This window comes from Colossoma macropomum, unplaced genomic scaffold (assembly GCF_904425465.1).
Source record: "Colossoma macropomum unplaced genomic scaffold, Colossoma_macropomum, whole genome shotgun sequence".
NCBI classification, from domain to species: domain Eukaryota; kingdom Metazoa; phylum Chordata; class Actinopteri; order Characiformes; family Serrasalmidae; genus Colossoma; species Colossoma macropomum.
The window spans coordinates 26,290,924-26,315,246 of record NW_023494801.1 but is presented as its reverse complement, the minus strand read 5'-3'; the positions used below and the strand labels follow the sequence as shown (position 1 = coordinate 26,315,246).

Genomic DNA, 24,323 nt, shown 5'->3' with positions numbered 1-24,323 from the left:
AAGAGTGAAACTTTCCAGTTTAAAGACTAAACAATCCCAATCAGATGATCTGTCTGGAAGGTGGTAGGACTTTTTGAAAAAATACAAGCTTTGGGGCAGACACGTACGGAGCCCCTGACGGGACATGGAGTATTTTTTATTTATTCATTTATTTATTTTGGTAAAAGGGACCTGGTGTATTTTATTGGATTTCTTTGTACTTTTTTTGTAGGAAAAAATCTGGTGCACACCAGATACTATGAGAGGAGCACCCAATACAATGTGCTGAGCACCTAATACTATCAGGTGAGCACCCAATACTATGAAGTGAGCACCAGATACTACATACTGAGCACCCGATAGTAATAGAAAAAAAAATTCTATTAGTATCTGGTGCTCACCACATAGTATTGGATGTTCCCCACATAGTATCAGGTGCTTACCACATAGTACTGGATTTCTTTTCGTTTTGAAGGTACAAATCTGGTGCGCACCCAATACTATGTGGTGAGCACCTGATGCTATCAGGTGAGCCCCCGATACCATGAGGTGCGCACCAGATACTATGTGGTGAACATTCAATACTATGTGTTGAGCACCAGATACTAATAGACGTTTTTCTATTACTATCGGGTGCTCACCATACAGCGTTGTGTGCTCACCACATATTATCTGATGCTCACCTGATAGTGTCAAGTGCTCACCACGTGGTAGCGGAGAGTATCTGATGTGCATCAGATTTTTACCTACAAAAAAAAAAAAATACGCCATGTTCCTTCAGGGGCTTCGTAATAATGCAATGGTTGCATGCAATATTAGTGAAATGAATGCTGCTTATCGTAGTGACAGAAAACTGATTGCATGAAAAAGGATACAAAATCATGAATTCTATCCCACCAATCAGGGACGTGCAATGCTGCACTGCAGAAAATGTAAAATACTAGCATACTGAATGTTAATTTTAGGTCTGAATGCCCCTAAATCAGACGTGCACCGTTTCCCGTTACTCCACAATGTACTTGATCAGCCACCACATGTTTGGTGTCTGCATTGGGCTTCTTTAGCTTTGCACTGGAGTCTTCAAGGCCAGTATAGCCGATATCTTTGGGTGACACAGGCTTTAATTACTTGCTAACCACAAACTCAGTCTGAGTTTTATTTTCATATTTAGCGTCCACGATTTTCAGGCAGCAGTAATATTTGTTCCTTTATAAACCTGTACAGATGCATTCGGAATGCTCTCAGGAAAACGGGAATACCAGAGCATCTCGTTATTTTAATGAGGAACATTTGCCCTGATCAACAACAGAAAATGGACAGACTGGTTCCACACCAATAAAGGAGTTAGACAAGGCTGCCCACTGTTTCCACACTCGCTTAATCTGCTGAACATACATTAATATGCAAAAATTTGAACACTAATTTGTTCGTGTTTTGTTGAATTTCTAAGTAAAAATAAGTTCATACATTCCTTATAGGAAACTTAAATACGGTAATTTTTCTGTAAATTGTAGTGGACAATATTTGCTGAGTTCAACATACTGGGAAAAAAATATCAAATGTGCCATAATTTTTGCACAGGTCACATTTTTTTTTTATTTTTTAATTCAGCAAATAAACAGTAACTGTGCATTCAAATGAGCAGAAATGTGTTCTTATTGTGTTAACTTATTTTCATGTATAAAACAAACAAAACATGACAGGTGTGCCCAAACTTTTGCCTGACAGTATAATAAAAGAAGCAGGACTGGAGGAAGAAGACTGAGGATTCAGGACTGGTGGAAGAAACATCAATTACCTTTAATACACTATATGGACAAAAGTATTGGGACACACCCCTTCATCACTGAATTCAGATGTTTCATTCAGTCTCACTGTATAAAATCAAGCACCTAGCCATGCAGTCTGCTTTTACAAACATCTGTGAGAGAATGGGTCATTCTAAAGAGCTCACTGAGTTTGAGCATGGTGTAATAGGATGCCACTGTTGCGACAAGTTAGTTCACGAAATTTCTTCCCTCCTAAATATTCCACGATCAACTGTAACTGGTGTTATTGAACAGTGGAAGTGTTTAGGAACCACAGCAACTCAGCCACGAAATGTCAGACCACACAAAGTTACAGAGCGTGTCGCTGAGTGTTGAGGTGCATAGTGCATAAAAAGTCTACAATGCTCTGCTGACTCAGTAACTGCAGGGTTCCAAACCTCCTCTGACATAAACATCAGCACAAAGCTGTGTGCCAGGAGCTTCATGGTGTAGGTTTCCATGGCCGCGCAGCTGCATGCAAGCCTTACATCACCAAGCACAATGCCAAGCATCGAATGGAGTGGTGTAAAGCGTCGCCACTGGACTCTGGAGCAGTGGAAACGTATTCTGTGGAGTGATGAATCGTGCTTCTCTATCTGGAAGTCTGATGGACGAGTCTGGGTTTGGCTAATGCCAGGAGAACCTTACCTGCCTGACTGCATTGTTCCAACTGTAAAGTTTGGTGGAGGAGGGATAATGATATGGGATTGTTTTCATGGGTTGGCCTTTGGCCATTTTGGACAGTTGTGTACTTCCGACTTTGTAGGAACAGTTTGGGGAAGACCATAATAGAACCCTTGTTGAAAATGTTTCTATATAGCACCAAAAAGGGTTATTTTATTGTTATTGTTACAAGCTTGACATAGGATCAATAGAAGAACCTTTTTTTGGTGCTTTATATGGTTCAGTTGCAAAAATCTATTTTTAAGAGATATATATGTTTCAGAATAGGTTATTCAACATCAACACATACAGTATATGCAATTGGTATTTTCAAGGGATCCTTGGCTGATGGGGTCCCAATGTGGCTGCCTACCTTTGCCTAGTGCAAAGACCACCTCTGGCCATTAAGCAGCCTGAGGACCCAAACAGAAGATATTCTGGATATTCTGTAGAAACCGGTTTGATAATACTGATAATACATGTGCGCCATTTTCAATGCCATTCTGCCTCATTCATGCCTATATTCCTTTTTTAGGATTAAATGTGAACATGAAAGGCAGCTCTGGTTGTTCCCAGGAAATGGGGGGAGTATCAGCGTGCCTTGACTGCCGAAGCGAGTGTGCGTATATGCGAGCAGCTGGAAAGGACGTCAAAACGGAATTCCTCTTTCTATATTGAGATCCCGGATCCCTGAGGTTGGCGAACCCAGCGTGGAGTTGGGTTCATTTTCCACCCGCATTCAGACAAATCCCGCCTTCCACTACTAGGATTCGTTCTAGAACGATTAAGACCCGCCTGCCTGACGAGGCGAAGCCAAGAGGCGGTTTAGAACGAGCGGACTAGTAGCCAATAAGAACGCAGGAGGGCGGGGCTTTCTGGAACACGGGTGGGTAAAAAAATAACGATGTGTGTGGCGGAAGTTGCGCTGCTGTACACAAGAATCTCATCTGCTGTGGAGAAAAAGTGCCAACAGGCGAGGGGAAAAAAACAAAACAGCAGTGCCGGTTTAACGTTACGGCTAAGTTTCACATATGTCGATTAAAAGCTGTAAAAAGCGTCCTGCGTTACGAGTCTGGGGCATGTTTTTGTATCTCTGAGGTAAATACCCTGAGCGTTAGCTCGCTGGAGAGTCTTCGGTCTTCAATCTCAGAAGTGGCATTTTTGAGTTCACTCGTCTCGCCTCGTCCTCGCGACCAGCTCGGCTTCGGGTTTGTGGCGCTTGTCTTTTTTTCTCGGATGTGATTTTTGGCTGTGGGCACGCCAGCCTAGATTATTTGGTTGAAGAGGACAGACACTGTCGCTTGAGGAGGAGAAGAAAATTCACTTTGGTGAAGAAGATGACTCGGCGCGGTTTAACCTAGCTCCGACTGGCTAGCTAACTCTCCGGCTCAACGGTCGTTTTTCTCCACGAAACCGCTGGACCGACCGTGGTGGTGCTTTCCTTGTCATTTCCCTCCCGTGTTTCCAAAGCGAGTTCTCAGCGAGGAGCCCATACACGATGGCAGACAGCGGACGAATGAAGCCCGCCGCCGGAGAAAGCCCCAGCTGCGGCAGGAGGAAAGGAGAAAGCCCGGGCAGCTCCAGCTCCAGCTCCAGCCCGGGCTCCAGCAGAAGGAAGCCGCCGCAGTCTCCCGGTTCTCGGTCCAAACAGCCGGCCAACAACAACGGACACTCTTTCCGCAAGGTGACTCTGACCAAACCGACTTTCTGCCACCACTGCAGCGACTTCATCTGGGGGCTGGTTGGGTATGTTTGTGAAGGTAAGACAGCTCTCCCTCCACATCCACTTCCATATTCATCTACTAAATCCTCTCCATAGCAGTCTACTAAGTCTGCGAACACATCTCGGTGTGGTGGTGCTGGAGCTAAGCATCAGGTTCATCATGGGCAGAAGTCTTATGGAGTAATCATGCAGGGGTCACCGTACCCTCCTCATGGAGATCCAGGCTGCGTATCTGCAGAGTTCCAGCTGAGATGATCAGGTTCTTTGCTTCTGGTTTGGAAGTGAACTCTGCAAAGTACAAACTCTGCACTCTTAAAAAGATGGTGGGCTGTCTGTTGTTACAAGCTTGACATCATAACAATAGAAGAACCCTTTTTGGTTCTGTATAGAACCATTTTCAGTAAGGTGCTATGTAGAACTATATACCAGCACATTCTCCTCTATCAATCTGAAGCACCATTTCACCATGCAAAGAACAATTTAAGCCTGAAGTGGTTCCGCATAGAACTCATGGTTCTAAATAGAACCATTCCCTTTAGTAAAAACCATTGAAGAACCATCTTTTTAAAAGTGTACAAAGGATTCCTTGAGCTGGCTAACGCCAAGAAGTTTGCTTAGTAGACTCTTAAAAAGATGGTTCTTCAGGGGTCTTCAGGAACGAAAATGGTTCTGTATAGAACCATGAACACTCAAAGAACCCTTTGCATGATTAAAGGTTTCTTTAGGTTTCTTCAGATTGATGGAGAACGTGTTGTAGATGGTTCTATATTGAACCTTTTTGAAAAGAGTCTCATATCGTAACAGTAGCAGAACACTTTTTGGTGCTATATAGAACGTTTTCAAAAGGGTTCTATGTAGCATCAAAAAGGGTTCTTCTATTATTACAAGCTTGTATCATAACAATAGCAGAACTCTTTTTAGTGCTATACAGAATGTTTTCAAAATACTTCTTTATAGTACCAAAAAGGGTTCTTCTTGCAAGCTTGTATCGTAACAATACCAGAACCCTTTTTGGTGCTAGATAGAACCTTTTTCAGGAAGATTCTATATAGAATCATATACAACATGTTCTCCGTCCATCTGAAGAACCCTTTAATCATGCAGAGGTTTCTTTGAGTGTTCATGGTTCTATATAGAATATTTGTTTTACTAAAGAACCCTTGAAGAACCTCCTTTTATAAGAGTGTAGGAACACTTCTTACCTGCTCTTCTGTTGCTCAGGCTTGATTTTTGAGCTTATCTGGTTAATTGAGGTCTTTCTTTGTTAAAATGTCTTTAACCTCTTTCTATAGGACAATAAATATCCATACGCAGCTTATATTCAAGATATATTGTTCCACATGTGACCTATATAACCTAGCTGAGTAGTTCAGGTGGATCATGTTGGCAGTGGGTGGCAATTTTACAGTACAATACTGTAAAATTAAGGAACAATATGGGTTTCGAATGGGTCAAGGTGCCGTTACATAGAGATCAATAAGTAGGACTCATTTAGGACTAGAAATGTCCTAAATGTTCTTATATCGGTTGGTTTGTCTTCATCCTAAAAAAGCCCATTGGTTATACACAAAATGCTAAAAAGATTCATGGTCTGTGGTGCATCGCCTCACTATGAGAACCAGGCAAAAACGTGCTGTTGGATGATGGACAGAGCCAGATGATAGTTGATGAGCAGAGAAAAGCCGTTGTCCGTTTCAAGTGATCAGATAGTGAGCAATAGCGAGCTCACTGTCTCTCTCTCATTCTGTCCGACTCACACTGCCACTGTCTGACTTATTTCCTCTCTCTTTCATTCTCTCTGTGTTTCTCCCTTTCTTTCTCCCTCACTCGCGCTCCCTTTCTCTCTGTCTCTCTCTCTCTACGTGCACAGAGAACTTATTGAATAGCTGCCTCTGGGAAAAGCAGCGGATTGATGCCGGTCGATCGAGCGTCAGGCAGGAATCCCTAATTGGCTGGTGATGTTTGGGTGGCCACTTTGAAGTGTGTGGTTAATTGACAGAGTCCAGAGAGAGCCGAGGGTTAGCGTCCACAGATCTGTCCGTCAAACCTTATGAGCTGCGTGCGTGTGAGCTACATGACAAAACTGCACATGTGTAGAGGAGACAGACTGTCAATGTGTGTGCATTGTGTTGATTGCACAGTGGTGCAATGGCGTAATGTGCCTTTTTCAGGTAGTCGTGACTTCATTAACCCCTTAAACTCCGAGGGCTGGTTTCCCAGACAGGTCATCAGCTATCTGTTCCTTTCAGTGTAAAATCTCTTAGTCCCTCTTAGTTCCATGGTAGTTACCAAATGATTCATAGTAATTACTCAGTAGTAATCCTCAAGATTAACACTAGAACAATAAGCCTAGGCTTTAAGGGGTTAAGTAATTTGCTGAGATCAAAAGTTGCCAGTAATCTGTGAAAGACCTCCGTAACTTCAGCTATACATTTTCAGGATTGCAGCAGTAAATACTGTAGTTTCTACTGCCGTCATTGTGAAAATACAATGTTTTTGTGATAATAGTGTCGCCATCAAAACTATAGTCATATTTACGCAGGTAGGGCTGCATGATATCATTTGTTAGTCATTATTGCGATATTGGCCTTTGTGATACCGATGTCATGAATATGTAAATGCAGCCTCTAACAATCAGAAAGTTTGTTTACTGTGTGCTGGCCAATCTCTCTATGAGCTTCTGTGGGAGCTCATATCAAAAATCAAAATAATCCAATCTGGTGATGTCATTGTTATCAGTGTCATCAATGATTCACCAGTGCGTTGGTTGAATACAGGCACATACATGAACCAAACTACCAGATAATGTTGGTCTAAGTGGTGCAGTCTTCGTCCACGCCACATCAAAGGTTCATTAATGTGTTTTTTTCAATATACTGCATATACAGGCATTACGATATAGGATATTTTGTCCACATCGTGCAGCCCTTTTAGGGGTTACTGACTCTTTATCTGCTCTATACAATATTATATCGGCCCCTAAGAGCTGGTGTAATCTATCAGTGTATAAGCGAAAGACAGAGAGATTTCATTAGTCAGCAATAATCCTGCTATGCATCAAGGATCAGCTTCTAGATTTCTATATAATAGTATTAGCATAAAAGGCAAACCATTTCAAAGGGCTAATTTCAAAAGTGTTAGTGCTTGAAGTGAATGTATCAAAGTCTGTAGATCAACTGGTGGGTGGCATAGATAGTATTCGATTGACGTCACATTTGTCACCACTGCCATATTGCGGATTGTGTGTGGTGATGACAGCGGTGCTCATAGAGCCAACGTTTATACACTAACACAGTTAGTTAATAAATAAAATAAATCCTGACAGATGAAATATAGCTGTGATTTCCTGTGTGCTTCCTGGTTGTAGTAACGACAGCAGAAAAGCTGAATAGCGTAAGCCAGGGGTGCACAATCCTGGTCCTGGTGATCTACCGCCCTGGAGAGTTCAGATCCAACACACCTGGCTCTAATACTCAGATGCCCCTGAGGGCCTTTATTACCTGGATCAGGTCTGTTTGATTAGGGCTAGAGCCAAACTGTGCAGGGTGGTAGATCTCCAGGCAAAAGCTTTTACAGCATCTTGGCTGTCCAGTGTTGTGAAGGGAAAGAGCTGAGACAGTGAAGGAGAAATCCTTGGATAGTGAGAATAAACTTTCAGCCATCTCCCATCAGTCTGTCACAGGTAGATGGTCAGGTGAAGAATGCATTCCATTGTTTTGCCCCAGATCATTTTTTAATGTTGAGAATTGTTCATGATGGACAGTTGACAATAAACAGTGACTGACTTTTGCAATATAACCCATGTCTACATCTTATATACTTTAGCTAGTCAATGGATACTGTTGAGAGACCATCAGGACATTAGCAGGGCTCACATAACTTAAGCTGACGTCAAGCTAGCATTGAACAACCACATCAAACATGTAGCTGTTTCTCACATTTGATGGTGTAGCTGAGCCTTCCATGACATAGTTATATGGTTTTGGCTATTTGTATGCCTTTGGCTCCTGCGATGTGTAAGCTGATCCAGTATATACAGTTAGCTGTCAGGACTGGAGCTATAGATACTTATATAACACAGGCAGTATTGCATAATTTGGAGATTTGGTACGGGTCAACACCTCTGATCAAACTGACTTTTTCCTGCCATAACTGTCAGTCATGTGTGTTTTTATAGATATATAAAACACACACATTTTTTTACTGCATACAGTAAAAAAAAAAGCACCAAATACTCACTGTCAAATGTCATAGTCGATCATTAAAGCTTTGGGGCTTTGCTGCTCGTTGTCCTAAATACCATAAGATTTTAACCTAAATTCTGTCTAACTCTGCCAGATGAAACTATGGGTGCGTCCATAGCTGGACCTTTTAGCAAGATAATGACCCCAAACACACATCAAAATCTTTACAGAAATGTTGACAGGAACACAAACTCAGTGTCTTGCAATGGCCCTCTCCTCAGTCTCCAGATTAGAACCGAATTGAAAACCTGTGGTGTTTATTGAAGAAGGCTGTCCACAAGTGAAGACTCAAGAATATCAAGGAACTGGAAATGTTCTGCATGGAGGAGTGATCGAACATCCCTCAACAAGTATTCTTCAACCCTCTTAAGCAAGGCTGCCATTTTTGTCACTGAAAATGTTGCTTAAAAGACATCCCTGTCTCAGCCATTCATCCAGACAATTAGAAAATGTTTTCCTCATACCTAGAGAAGAATTTTAACTATTGTACTAGATGAATCAGTATATTGTCTTATTACTGTATTTATCTTTGTTGATCTAGACCTTTTTGTATTTGATTTCCTGTTCAGTATGATGGAAAAGGGAGGGCAGATCCTGGATTGTCTCTGTGATTCACTGAATACATAGAGCCTGGTGATTCTATCTCTGTCATTTGACCTCCTCCCTGCTGCTGAGTATTGAGCTGTACTTGGTGCCCAGTTTGTTTATATTTATGTAACTGTGTGCTGGACCATATATTGTCCACCCATGTTACGACAGAGCAGTGGGATGCAGTGTTCAAATCGGATTTGTGATCCTGTTTGTATGTGTTCGGATAAACCACCAGCTAGAGATCATTTACCAAAAAAGCATAGAAGCATGGTCCAAGTCATAACTGGAAAAGTCTGATTCCATATGTTTACCGTTTGAGCTTCAAGGAAATGACGGTTATCAGGAATCTGATATTTGGAAGTGAAAACGTAGGCTCTGAGTGCCTGTCTGAATGCAGCTGGCTGTCGTTGAGAGCTGTGATGGACAACGAATGGAGAGGAGGGGAAAAAAACCCTTTAGCGGAAATGCTGCTCACTAGCAAGGTTGGGAGTAGCTGGGAGCTTTTAAAGGGTGAAAAGCACCAACTATCTAAGAGCATTTCAAAAAGGCTTAGAGACACTCTGGCTGGACCCGTTAGTCTGTGTGTCTCGCGTAACAAAATACGGCCAATATGCATTTCAAGTACCTTTTAGCTGCCATCATAGTAATATTTCACTTTGATTTGATAAGTTATATTGCTCCATTTGTTTATGTTCGCTCCATGCTATTTACATTTATTCTTCAGGGCAGCTCCTTTTAAATGTCCTCAAAGCTTTCTTGCCCGTTGGCAGAATAAGTGGTTTTGACTCTGCGGTTTACATTGAAAGATGATGTAGCCTAAACAAAGAAACTGGAATGTCAGCATTTTTTAGGGTGACTGACAGTAGGATCTTGAAAGCTCTATGAAATTGCTGGTTTCCAATGTGATACTTTTAATGCAAGGGTTTCCAATCTTATTTGCAAAACAACAACCAACAATAAGGGTTTTGCTCTAGCAAGACGCTTTTTTAGAAGTTTTCTATTTACTGAAATGTTCATAGCAAACTATTAGCCACAGCTGCATTTGTCTGATTTAGCTTAAGCTTTTCTTGGTGGCCATAAAATGCAATTTCCATCAGTTTTCAAGGAGCCTCAGTTTTTGCACTATGCATTGTTTTTCTTTAGTAATGTTGATGGAATATATTACTGGAAATGTATACAATTTACAAAACCAGAAGTGGACTGGATTTTCGTCATCATACATGAGCAAGCAAGTCCACGTTTATAAAAGTTTTTATTATGTTTAATGTTTTGTCTTACGTCTTGTCCTGGTCCTCTTTGTAAAGAGATCTTAATTTGATTTCACAGCGGGGGGGTTCACACCCTCCTATAGTGCCTCACGTTGCTCGCTAGCAGCTCAACATAGTCACATCCCACAGAGCCAACAGTGTCCCAGCTAATCTGCTAACAGAGCTGCAGTGAAACATATTTTATTTGATTATATTAATTAAAAATATCCAAATCATCTTCCGTTCTGATGGAGGAATGGCCATTAGGGATCTTGCAGAAATAGATGAAGTTATATGTGTTGATGTTAATGTTTGCCACTACCTAACATTTCATAAACGAAATATAAAAAAAAATATGCTAACCAGCTGACAGGCTAACAGCTAACAGGCTAATTAGGTCCCTTTAGCAAATTCATTTACAGTTTATAAGCCTACAGATTTGAAATCTTTACTGTAATGGTCAGATGAAATGTTAACCAAATGTCTGTTCAGTCATCTGTTGACTGTGTTTTAGCTACAGCTGCCATGAATTGCTTAGGTTAACTGTAGTTAGCTTGGTGCTAACATAACACAGGACACCCCTGTAGCAATGCTAGTGGAAATAAGCATTATGCTAGTAGTATCAATCAAATAAAGAAACGCTTAATTGTATTAAACATTGCTGTGTGACTGACACATGACTGTTTTTGGATGACTGACACATGACTGTATTTGTCTGTGTTAATGAAATGAAAAGGTCAGGATATTCCATCCTAAGAATGATGGTATGGCTAAGTACAACACAAAGGGTGAGCTGGCCATTCGATGTTGTTAGTACTCTGTCACTGCATACTGTCTGTGTATCTGCGTCACATGTTATTGAGTCTTCAGTGTTTAATGTTCCTGCTGCCAGGGCCCAGATTTGTATTTACTGTACATACAGAACCAGAGAGGGATTCGAGGCACATCCTCAGTCTTCAAACAGGTGGTCATGTGTGCTCTCACTTCGTTTGAATAAAAACCAGCCATGCAAACTTGCTTTGATTACAAACAGTATAATACATGCTAACAGTAGCCCTTTAACTGACTGTCTTTCAGCGATCCCTCATCGATCCCTCTGCGTAGTCAGTTACAGTCTGATTTAATGTTAGATCAGGTTGTTCGTGAGAGAACGAACGTTAGAGATATATATCGAAGGAACTCTAGAGGTTTTTAGCATAACTTTAGCCTTTAGCATAGCAGCCCACTGGCCAGGCTAGTGTTGTTCACTAGCCCCGCTTATGGTGTGCCTCATGTTTGTCAGCTGCATCAGACAATGCCGTGGTCTCACAGCCTGGTGCTTCAATAAAGCAGAAATCAGCTAAAAAACGCTGCCACTGAGAAACTCTGCTACTGGTAACTGTAATATGTGCAACTTCCAGTAGATGCTGACACTTGGAGATGTAAGCCTGAGTGTACGGGATGTGCGAATCAGACAAATGACTTAAGAAATTCAGACGTGAAACAACATTTAGCACTGTTTTACCAGTCCAGGTAAGCTTATGGGTACATGCCATAGGTTTATCCATATATTGTTCAGTTCTGTTTTTAACATTTTTTGCCTCGTTTTGGACAGTAAAATATTTCAGATTTACTTCAGTTAAGTGAAATATGGTTCTTAAATATTGTTCTTATTACTAGTCATATAATTGGAAATACTAAATAAATAAATAGTTAAACTAAATAAGCAAAAATAGGGCTTCGTACTGCTTTTACAAAAATTAAATGTTTAAAAATTAGAATTGTATAAATATCTACATTTATAGGCTAGTTCGATTAGGCAGAGTTAGTATCGGTATCAGTTTCAGAAGTAGTTTTAGTGTAGCATTAAATCATTTAAGGATGCACTGATAAATTTTATGTATTTCAAATGTCAGCTGCACTAATTCAGTTGGACTGCTGGCAGTGGGGTGCAGTTTAAGTGTTTTTAACGCATTTCTGCATGGACAGCCTTATCGCTTTTGCTTGCCAGCACGCTTCAATAACCCAGATTAGGAGCCGTCTATTGCCTGAAATATTCTACTGAGCAATCAGATAAGACCTTGCTAGTGTGAATGGCAACGCTTTAGAAAGTTTGTTTGAAGTTGAGCAACCACAGGAGGTACATAAAGGTTCATGTGTGCTTAGTTTCAGTTTACTTAAGTTGTGAAGATAAAGGTGGAATGTTATTTTTAGGCCTTTTTTCTTTTCTTTCACTCAAGTATATTCATTAAGAAAGTTATACTTCATCCTCTGTTACATGTATGGCTGCATAGCATGTACGAAAAACTGGCAGTGCGATTATTTGGTATGTAATACAGCTGTGATATGCCTCGCAACATAATATAAATGCATTGATCAATCAAGAATGTGAAAGGATGGTCTGTAAGTCTGTAAGTAATTTACTTTTGTTGAAATAAATGAATACCTTTATTCATCAGATCACTCACAGAAACACTCATCTAGACCTGTGATTGGTCAAAATGGTGACATGGGAAAAACACTGTTATTAGAGAGTTCATTTGCGTATCACGTCCTTCTGCAATATGAGTTTTGCTAAGGACTGTTGCAATGACAGTAAACAAACAATATATTGTGCAGCCCTAGCTACCTTATTCTGCTGGTAAAGGTCTAGGTATTTCTACACAGTGCTGCAAAAAGAGACAAATTAATGTTTGAAACAGTATAAAGAAATTCAGAACTGTATAGCTGATACGCAAAGTCATCTGGGTGCAGCCCAGTAGGAGGGAATTGGGGAGGAGCTTATGCAGGCACCCACACTCAAATGTCTGAGGTTCTACTGGTTGTGATTTGGCGGGATGACAGAACAAAACACAGTTTGTGGACTTGAAATGAAATCAGAAATGAATTCTGTAGAATCAACACATAAAATACTCATCATCATGAGTCTTGGCCTCAAAATTGAAAATCTTGTCGAACCTGAATGTATATAACGGTTTTGTTCCAAATTAGGGATGTGTGCAGGTACTCATGCGTACTCTGTTAACTGTTTGAGGTGCCAGTATCTGAAAGTTTCTTTATGAGAAAATAGAGAATATACCTGCTAACAATTCAGTCAAATGCCTGTTTTATGTTTTAGGAGGACTGCATTAGCGCTTAAATGTGAGTGTTAAATGAAAGCATTGTTAAGGACATGAGAATGCAGAGATAGTGCTGCTTCATCACAAACTAGGCTACTTTAGCTAAAGTTAGCTAGATACAGAAATAGTGAAGAAGAAATTTTTCATTCTTTCTTTTTTTGGCATTTTTTTTTTCCTTTTCTGTGGTTAACTGGAAATCCATTTGTGAGCTCTTACAGATACTTGAATATGAAAATGAGTCAAAATGTGCATCCCCAATTCCAAACCTACAATCATCATTCATACAGTTAATTACAGAGTGATTCAAAAAGATTCATCCGATTTCAAAATGATTTCTCTTGTAAATCATTACAGAACAATGCAGTAAATTGTAAATGGTTTTAGTGAGCATAAAGTTTGTTATGTAATTTTACAAGTGCTCAATATGATCCTCCTCCAACTGTACAGACAACATCAACACCAGAGTCAAATTCTTCCCATACTTGATTGAGGATGTCGGGTGTCGCTGCACTCACAGCTCTTTCAATACGATTTCGGAGCTCATCCAGTGTTGTGGAACCAATGACGAACGCTCTGAGCTGTTGGAGGTTCACTGTTGCCAAAAATCACATTGCAGTTAGGACAGATTCACTCTTATTGAAGTGGAGAACGCGAAATGCTTTCCGCTCAGGGTTTGCATCTCCTCACAGACTGAAGGGATCCATCTTGTGACGGTGACAGTCAAGAACTCTATGACCCCCTCTTTCAATTGGTGTGTGATTGGTTCCTAGGCCCCTCACGGTTGTAAAAATCTGTTGCTTTGACTTTGGATGAATCTTTTTGAATCACCGTGTATGTTGATTTTGACCTATGTGTGTTGCAATTTTGTGGCATAAACAACGTGAGGCATCTGCACTCGTGCCGAATTTGCCACTGCTTTACCTGTAGGAAAATGTCACAGCATAATTATGCATGACTCATTGTGCTAAATAATCAATTGCCTCTTACTTTCAGAGTAGCACTTCACTTGATTCATGTTATTTGAATATGAAACTGATATTTTATTTTTACAAATTTGGCCCCTTCTGGAGCAAAGAGTAATTACTTACTTTGTGGTTTTAGTTAAAAAAAAATCACATTTTGATTCAAACTGACTTAATCATTTGACCTACATCATTTTTTTTCAGATGCTCTCCAGCCACCTCCATAAGCAAGCCATGACCCTGCTTGGGGCACTGGGTTATTAGAAAGAGGACAAGTTTGCTGGAGGCTGGTTCGAAAGTCACAAGGTGTAGGACACAGCAGGCTTGAGTGCACTGTTTTTGAGCTTTTCTAATTCTCATGTTGGCTCAGCTCTGTGGTCTCTGAGGCTTGCACTATTTCTTGTACCAACATCAATAGAGAAGACCGCTCTCTGATTGACAGAAGTGAACTAGGCCGCAGTAGTTGCACGGAACATGCTGTGGGACGCCACATACTTGACAGTAGCCATCTTTACTCTGCTTATTTTGTTATAAATTGGCCGTAGGCACAGAGGCTAATGTGATTACGCCTCATGCTCTCTGAAAGAATCTGATTCAGCTCGTACAATTGAGGCAGTTGTAATGAAGGCTAATTCAATTTTTTAAAAACATTTTTTACTTTTTCATCCATGTGGTCATCTCCAGTTCACAATCCCAGTAAGTCCATCAGTTGGTCCCCATATTGCGTTGTTATGTTCCGCCAGCCTGGAAGGCTGCACAATGTATCATTTGTGTACCATTATCCCAATATTGCCTTTTGCAGTACTTCCAGTTGCAGCTTACAGAAGGTCGCAATATGCAAATATGAGATCTAATTAATCGTATCATCTTATAAATGTTTTTTTTTTTTGTTTGTTTTTTACTGCACTCTCTTAGTATTTTGACCCGTTCTGATTAGTGTTTTGATTACTCGAGGTATTCATGTAATCCAACAAAAGGAAAGTTTTGGTCAAAGTAAAGCTGATCAGGCTTTAACCATACTACATTCTTGATTCATTGATGTGTTTTTAAGATGTATTTTAAATGTATAATATATATTTTGTTGATTTTTGACGTAAAAAGGAGTAAGAGGCATTTTGGAAACCAATACTGTGGATTGATGAAGTCACTCTTTGGCTGCAATCACCAAAGGTACACACAAAAGTTGGTTCTTCAAGTGTTCTTTAGTAGGGATTGGTTCTATTTAGAGCCATGAGTTCTATAGAGAACCATTTCATGCTTAAATGGTTCATTGCATGGTGAAATGGTTCTTCAGATTAATGGAGAATGTGTTGTATTTGGTTCCATATGAAACCTTCTTGAAAATGGTTCTATATAGTACTAAAAATGTTCTTTTATTACTACGATGTCAAGCTTGTAACAATAGAAGAACCTATTTTGGTGTTATATTGAACCATTTTCAAAAAGGTTCTGAATAGAACCAAATATAAAACATTCTCCAGCAGTCCAAAGAACGATTTTACCCTTCGGTGCTATATTGAACTATTTTTGAAAAACGTTCTAAATAGAACCATTCTCTTTACTATAAAAGCCTAAACAACCACCTTTTTTAAGATAGTGTGGTTGGAGAAAAGAGCAGCATTTGATGAAAAGTACACCTTGCCAACTGTGAAGCATTTGGATCTATTTTGCTTTGGGGTTGTGTGGCACTGGAAACATTGCATAGGTAGAAAGAAGCATGAACTCCACTAAATATCAACAAATTCTGGAAGAAAATGAGACTCAGTCAGTCAAGAAACTGAAGCTGAAAAGAACCTGGCTTCTCCAACAAGACCATTTCCCAAAAATCCACATTTTAAGTCACGCTAGCTGAAGCTTTTGGAATGGCCCCTGTAGTCCCCTGACTTCATTGAAAATCTGTGGGTAGATCTTAAACATGATGTGCGAGCAAGACAGCCCAAGAATATTGCAGAACTAGAAGAAAAAGTAGGTGGAACTTCGTAAAGGAAGAATAGAAATAGACTCCTAGCTGGTTTCCAAAAGCATTTGCAAGTTGTGATATCTGCTGGAGAGGAGGTTACTAAGTACTGGCTTCACTCTTTTCAGTTCAAAAAGGGGACCCCAAACTTTGTACAAATGTATATTGGAAAGCATGTTGCAATCTGAAGCAATAAACTAGTATTTTGTCCATCTTGCGCAGTTTTACTGTGAAGTCTGTTGTTGTATTGTTTTAGGACACAGTCTGGAGGAGGGTGAGTCACTCACTCTTCCGGGGACACCTAAACCTTGTAGACATTGTTTTTGTGATTGCCTCAAGTTGTGGTCTAGGTGGGTGTTAAAGTTACGTGCGTGATATTTTTACACAGTGCTGCAAGGCTTATTCAGATTCGTGGGTTGTTTTTAATCATGGAAGCCAGGACTTTTTTATTCATTTTACTTTTTTACTTTTTAATACTATACAAGTAAGTCTTAAGTCTCTGTGATGCTAATCCAGGTAAAATTCGTCCAAATTTCTGTCGGCATGGGCAGATATTTACATGACAAATAAAGTATACATGCAACACTTCCACAACGCATTGATAGTAATCTGATGATGTCACAGTCGCGCTGCCACCATTTTGGTTGCCAACCTCAAGTTCATTCAGCAGTGCTGTGGCTGTGTAAAACACATTAACCAGTGTGTTTGAGTGTACCGACTTGATTTCATTTGATTTGCGGTTGTAGTGATGACAAACGAATGCTACGATCTAAACGGTTGAGATTCCCCGCTGCATTTTATAAATAATATGCAAAAATAGTGCATATACCATTAGAAGTGCACTCATTAGTGTAGTAAGTGAAGTACAGAAGTGTGCGGTTTGAGAAGCTGACTGGAGATGTGCAGACGAATCCAGACACCAATCTAGCTGATATTCTCGTAGCGTTTTCTGGAGACTGCATCTAAAGCATCTACATGTCTTTAAATCTTTTTAGTGGTCATTCTGGTCTGTTTTGTTTGTTTTTTGTCCACCTCCAGGGCTGTATCTGCGGTAACGATGATGAGGCGAGCTCTGTCAGAGCACTGTCCGAGTCGTAGCTTGCCTTCGAGGTCTTCTTAATGACGTAATCAAATACCATGAATACCATAGGGGTGTAACAATGCATCGTGACATTATGATATCACAATGCAATACTGTGACAGTGTGCATTGTGGGGATGTCTTGCTTCCCAACTCTTGTGTCATTAGTTAGTTGAGCAACAACATGATTATATAGAATTACAAATCATAACCCCAGTATTGTAGTTGACATGGAATCGTGAGTTAAATGCATGGTTACTCCCCGCACTGTTCGAGTTGCTGACCTTAAAAAAAAACAACAATTAATGCTAAAAAGAAGGTTATATTCCATCTGTGGCTGGGGGTCCAAGAGAGCATAATTGGCAGAGGTTCTCGAGTACTAGGTTAACCCTTTGAGATGCCAGTATTTGAATACTGAAATCACCTGTTCAGATATTTATTTTGTTTAAATGCATGAAGACAGAGAAAATGTACAGGCCACCAACTCTATAAAACCCATTGATTTTGCTCATATTTGTATGTTATACTTGTTGCTGAACGTAATCGCATTGAGAAGTACGCATTGTTAAGGACGTGGCTAAGAAGACAGAGGTAGCACAGCTGTATCACTAGCTAGGCTAATCACTCTAGCTGATGATCCTCTGTTATCTCTTTAGCTCATCTGAAGGGGCAGCCTTGTTAATCATCCAACATGAAAACCGATTTTCCTTTGATTTTCTTTTATTTCAAATAATAATGCTGCTATATTTTATAATACTACATAAAAATGTAAGCCTACAGTTCTGCATTTTTGTTGACCAAAGCCAAATGCACATTGTTTTTCTTTCTCTGTAATAAACCAGATATCCATTCATGAACTCTTACGCATGCTTGAATATCAAAATTAGTCAGACTGCTTATTCCTGGTAGGATGGCCCTCCCTCTCGCTGCTAATGTGGACGTGTGTTAGTTGACGTAACAGAATTGGCAGTAAGCAGAGGAAGCATGTGCTAGCCTTCACCCTCTCAGCTGCGTTGCTTGTGCGATAGGAGGACTATTGCGAGTTTTCGGCCACAAGAAAATTGAGAAGAAAAAACAAAAACAAAATTCAGATTAGATTTGTACACAAAGAAGATGTGTCATGGAGGTTTTATTTATTTATTAATTCATTTATTTATTTATTCATTTATTTTTGCTGTAGATATAAATAGATAATGTGGTAATATAGAAAGATGAAGTAGTGACTAATGCAAAGCAATGACTAGCTTTATGAGTATTTCCCAAAGCAAGGAGACACAGACAAATCCACAGTCATAAACAGAAACAGGCACAAAGCGGAAAAGCACTAGACCAAGGGAAACGTGAAAACAAGGAAAACATGGCATGTAATGCAAGTGAGCACTACCAAGACCTTGAAAATAAACATAGGGATAACAATGGACTATTTATACAGAGCATCATGACATAATTAAGGAGATAGAGGTGCAGGTGAAGTTGAGGAGAGTTTTTTAGCACATTATCCAACCATGGAGACATCTAGATCTCTCAGACCTTCTGCAGTGGACACGCGCTCTCGAGCTTTCCATTGTCTACCTCAGCTGATCTCAGAGATGGAAAACCAAAATCTAGACCAGGACTTATGTAGGACTATTAAGATTAACAACTGTTTCCGCCATGTTCTCAGGGAAAGGTGTGATGCACAGTGGTGTGAGAAAATTGCATATTGCTGTGCAGAACGAAATGCTGGACAGCTTTCAGGAGCTACTGAGGTACATTCAGCTAAAGCTAGCTCCAGCCATAGCGTTTATATTCCTTTTATACAACAGTTCGTTTCGGCCACGCAAGCTGATTGGTTGAGAAGCGTTCTAACCGTGCTGTTATTTCACCATAACACCACGTTTTTTTTTTTTACAACTACTATATATGAGACGTCATTGCTAAGCAACGACTTTGACAGCTGTAGGAGATGCTCAAGCCATTTGAATGTGTTTACTTCTTACTTTGCGCACAAACAGAAAATGGATACTTTTAAGATCACATTTGACCGACAGCCGATTTGGTCCGACACTGAAGATGAGACTACATTAAATTCCCAAACTGTCGTCACCACTGAGCAGCTTTTCAGTCGGCAGCTGAGACAGAAGAACAGCTAAACAACCTGGAATCAGCCAGAAATTAACCGAATACCATTCGCCAAACAAAATGGGCTGTAAGATGCTTTACAGACTGGCTGGAACAAAACAACATTAATACTGATCTGGCAAAAAATGACAAAACTGAGCTAAACTTGATATTGCGGCAGTTTTATGGCTCAGTCCGTACTTCAAAAGGCGAGGCTCACAGCAGGCTGTGCAGCGAGTGGGCGGAGCTCGTTACTCTGACATAGCAACAAGCTGCTTGTTAAGGAACTATAATTTTGCGGAAGGAACTGCGAACATTAAAATATATTAAACCACGTTCACGGCCCAGTTTATTAATTTATTACTTTATTTATTTAACTGTTCTGTAAAAGCCGTTAATTAAGCAGTAGAACACTCAAGGTCGTGTGGTATCGCGAATAACATCACAGCACCTTAACATCACGGCACCTTAACATCACGGCACCTTCGGCTCGTGCCTGCGACCAAATCACAGCCGTGATGTTATTTCACAATAACACACTCCCTCTCATGTTCTATTGCTTAATTAATTAGTAATCAGGGCTAGTAATGAGTGAGAAAGTGGTAATTTTGTCAGCGTTTTAATTTTTGGTGATAAAATGATAAAAATGTTTTATTTGTCAGCCTCTCAGTTTAATTTGATTTTTGGGCTGTTACTTCGTATACACGCTTATACCTGGACGCATCTGTTTTCTGCTGTCCATGCAAGGAACGCTGTAGTATCTTTGGTTTATTAATACGAAATTCAGTTTATGCGTCCAACAGCTTTGAACGCTTCTCAGCCAATCAGGTTTCATTCTGTTTATCCATTAAATATATTATCCGTTTTATAACTGATATTTTGTTTGGTCGCATCCTTGATTGAGGCCAGTTAATGAATAATTGTTGACTAATCATGGTTGGTTTTGACCCAGATTATTTACACCGGATCATCTAAATACCTAAATTCATCCAAGTAACATCTGTGATTGGTCAAGATGCACATTAGTAAGAGGCACATTTGCCTGTTGCACACATGGCGATTTGAGTATTACGAACTCCAGTGTCACGTTAACGATACCAGTGTTTGAGCCACTGATTAGCTAATGAGAATAGTTCTTCAGTGCTGTTGAAGAACAGCAGAGACAGCTGTATCAGACAGTCGCTGGGATGAATAGCCAAAGACGAGACAGAGAGGCGGAAACGGTGAATGGTGACTGACAGCGGAGTTGTTGCCAGGCAGAGTCGGGCGATGCTGTTGCACAGTGTGCTGCAGCAAAGTCGTGATTGACTCTTCAAGGTTGGCATGGCAACAGATAGTCCAATAGATTGGGGGGGGGGTGCTGGATGCTGTAGACAGAGACCATGAGGAATGTCTGAGATACCATACACACACACATGTATGCTGCTTGTTATGGAATGCCACACATGGTGTAATTACTTTGGTAAATTTGCACATGGGTGTTGCGACGTTCTCTGCAAAATCCAGTTGAAATTAAGTGATTAGATCAGTTTTTTTGATCTGTGATCCGAGTCATTTAATACTGCATATCCGATATCCTTCTGATCGTGACTCTGGAAAAGCAGAATGTTTAGGTGACACTGGGTTGCTGTGCTAAATTTTATTCATTTTACTGCATTCATAACCCTATAAATAAATGTTTCTGTGATACCAATGCTGGTGGATGTTGTCAAAATTTCATAATTTTATAAATGTTTATGTAGAGGTAATATTTTCTCATTATCGTGATCATTTTTCTTGTTACCAGCTGCATGCTTCATTACAAAGAGAGCATTATTAGTTCAATTTAATTGGATTTAGTGCAGTTTGTAAAGTTTTCAAAATCATTGTGCCCAGAGCATTGTGTCTGTCAAAACAACATTGTTCTCCACTGTCTTTGAGTTTATCATGGTATCCACTATATTATAAAATCATTATCATGAGACAGCATCGTACCAGTATCACTTTTATACATATTGTTATTAGAGGTGGCACTGATCCAATACCAGGTTTCGGTATTGGACCAGTGTCAACAATAAATAATAATAAAAAAATGCGTCTGTAACGAACCTGTCCTGAAATGGCACTCAAGCCTATGTACTGTTGTTAGCTGTGTAGCCCTTCCTGTGGGGTAGTAGAGTATTTAAAAATAGCTCATTTTCAAGCTCAGTAGTTTTTAACTGGTGAACTAGAATCGATATTGGCTGATAAGGTGTAAATATTGGTATTGGATTTAAATAAAGAGTGATGGTGATAGACTTGAACCAAGTCCATGCCATGGCTGGGTGCATCAAGGAACCTTCTAACCAGCTCAGATCTCAAGTAGGTTTTTTGGAAACAAGAAATTCTGGTGACCCTTTATTTTGAGTGGTCCATTTTGATGAAACAAACAATCAGCAGACTCTCAGTAACGTCAAAAACATACGACGGTTAGGATTAGGTTTTGGGTTAAGGTTGGGGTTAGGATTAGGGCCAGGGTTAGGATTAGGTTTTGGGTTAAGGTTGGGGTTAGGATTAGGGCCAGGGTTAGGATTAGGTTTTGGGTTGAGGTTGGGGTTAGGATTAGGGCCAGGGTTAGGATTGGGTTTTGGGTTGAGGTTGGGGTTAGGATTAGGGCCAGGGTTAGGATTAGGTTTTGGGTTGAGGTTGGGGTTAGGATTAGAGCCAGGGTTAGGATTAGGTTTTGGGTTGAGGTTAAGATTAGGGTTAGGATTAAGGCCAGGGTGAGGGTCAGGTGTTGGTAAGGTTGGTAAGGTTAGGTTTTGTGTAATGGAAATAACATATTAACATCTACTTAATGTAAGTAATGTATCAACAGAACGTCTACAAGATATTTACTTCAGTGTATTCAGATGCTTCACTACTGTTACTACACTATGTTGTTGACGTGTTACTGATACTCTGTTAAGAGTTTATTAATCATCTACAAATAAAGTGCTATTTTTCAAACAAATTCTTGTTCATTTTTACTGCATTAGTGTTTGTTGGCATATATTCTAATGATGTGTGTTCTAAGAGCTCAACTTCTATACCAATCATATCACTAAATGTTGAATAGCTTCTGTTTCATGCTTTTGAGAGGGAACTGTGAAGTTAGGTCAGCTGTGTGATTGAACTTTATTGCTTCATTAGACATCAGGTGAAGGTCACATGGAGAAAAGCACCTGCTACACCACAATGGACAATAGTTGAAAGATCCTGGTCATGGAGATGTTAGTTTTAGTAAATAAACTATTGAATTCTCTTTTTATTTAGCGTTATTTAGTACACCTATTATGAAGCTTGTGAGATTTCTCTTTTTTTCTCCTCATGGTTTCAATCTGGCCCACAGTTTGTAATGTTATCAGTGGGCTTAGGGTGCTACTAGTGGTCTGTGAGCAAAATTCTTTGTTTCCAGTTTTTATTCCAAGCACTGACAACTCTTTTTTTTTGACATTTTCAACCACCTCAACTTCTTAAATCCAGAAGGAAGTGGATAAAAATGTTAACATGGAGGAAAATCAGAGTGAAACTACAGAGTAGGAGCAAAGTGACCACTCAAGTTTAAGTATGGTTGTGTGACGCTCCCATTTATCAAGTCCTGAGATTCAAGTAATACAGCCCGTTTCCTGTAAAACAGACCTACGTTGCTTCGCATGCTTTACCACAAACAGAAAGTGACATGATGGTGGTTTGAAAAGAGAGCAGTGGGTTTCGTCTTAATCGCACCGCTGGCAGTTGTTGCCCATTGAAATTGTTCACAACCTTAGCGGGCAACAAGATTGCAATGTTTATAGCTGTTTCTGTTGTGCAGTCACTCACAACAGGGTTGATAGTTAGCTAAAGAGTTGAATCAGTTGTGTAAAAGCAGATGAAATACAAAGCTTCACCTTTATAATGTTAGAGGGAAACTGATAACCAGTACCCAGTGAACTAAATGGTGTTTCACAGTGCAGGATTTTCTTAGCAAGTTAGATAAATTAAGCCCAAAGTCAGGCTTGTTCATAAGGAGAAGTGGTCAGGGACGTTCCCAGTGGTTAATCCTCTCTTTGGGTCTGAGTTACCCGGCTAACTGAGTATTTCTGATTTGTGAAGTAATCTCCAGCCCTCAAAAGTTTAGCAACAAGTTTAGCACCTCAGCGTGGTGTTTTTTCCGCCTCTTTTTCTGTACGTTGATCACACTTCTCGTGGACACTGCGATACTGAGAGCAGCTCAAGCCCACTTCCTGTCACAGAAGAGGACACAAAACCTGTGACTGTGTCAGCGCCCTACACTGTACACACCGTGTGTTTGTGTGCTTGTTTTCATACATTTTGGAGACAGAAATACCCAGATTTGGCAGTAAAAACTAAGAAACGCTTGGCCAAACTACAGGACCAACAATGTTGTCATGATTTTGTGAATATATTTTTCCCCCAAAGCTCCAACTTAGCAGACAAACTCATTTATAGTTAGGTTTAAACTTAAACTAAATTAAATTTCTATGTCTTTTACTTTCGTACTTCCATATTGTGACTGTCAGGACTAAACCTTGTATCTCCAAAATGGTAACTTTTACAGAAGGAAAAAACGTTCTTCACCTTTAATGAAGTTAATGTTATTTTTTTATTTTTGGACCACTTCTGTTGGTCCGTTCATCATGAAATTTCAACACAATGCGAAGGGTAACTCGAGTTTTCGGATAACGCAAAAAAGTAAAACTGGTAAAAATGGAGATACATGGTATTTGCATGAAAGTACGATATTACACATGGAATATGGGGCATATTATTATTGTGATTGTTATTATTTGGGCTTGCCTGGACATATTTTGTTGATTTTCTAAGTGAAAATAAGTTAACTCCTCCCCTACAGAGAACACACTTCTGCACAC

The 24,323-nt window shown here is 39.9% G+C and overlaps 1 protein-coding gene across 2 annotated transcripts in view; it reads left to right on the top strand.

Annotated features, from left to right (window-relative positions):
• The first annotated feature begins 3,368 nt into the window (after positions 1-3,368).
• Positions 3,369-24,323, top strand: part of LOC118821172 (diacylglycerol kinase theta) — a 68,492-nt gene continuing 47,537 nt past the window's right edge. The window contains exon 1 of one of the 2 annotated variants that reach the window (XM_036589646.1): positions 3,369-4,210. In XM_036589646.1, the coding sequence (XP_036445539.1) occupies positions 3,949-4,210 (262 nt within the window). In that variant the 5' untranslated portion in view covers positions 3,369-3,948. Of the gene's footprint in view, positions 4,211-13,968; positions 14,105-24,323 lie in introns of those variants that run through there. The other variant, XM_036589647.1, reaches the window with a different exon arrangement.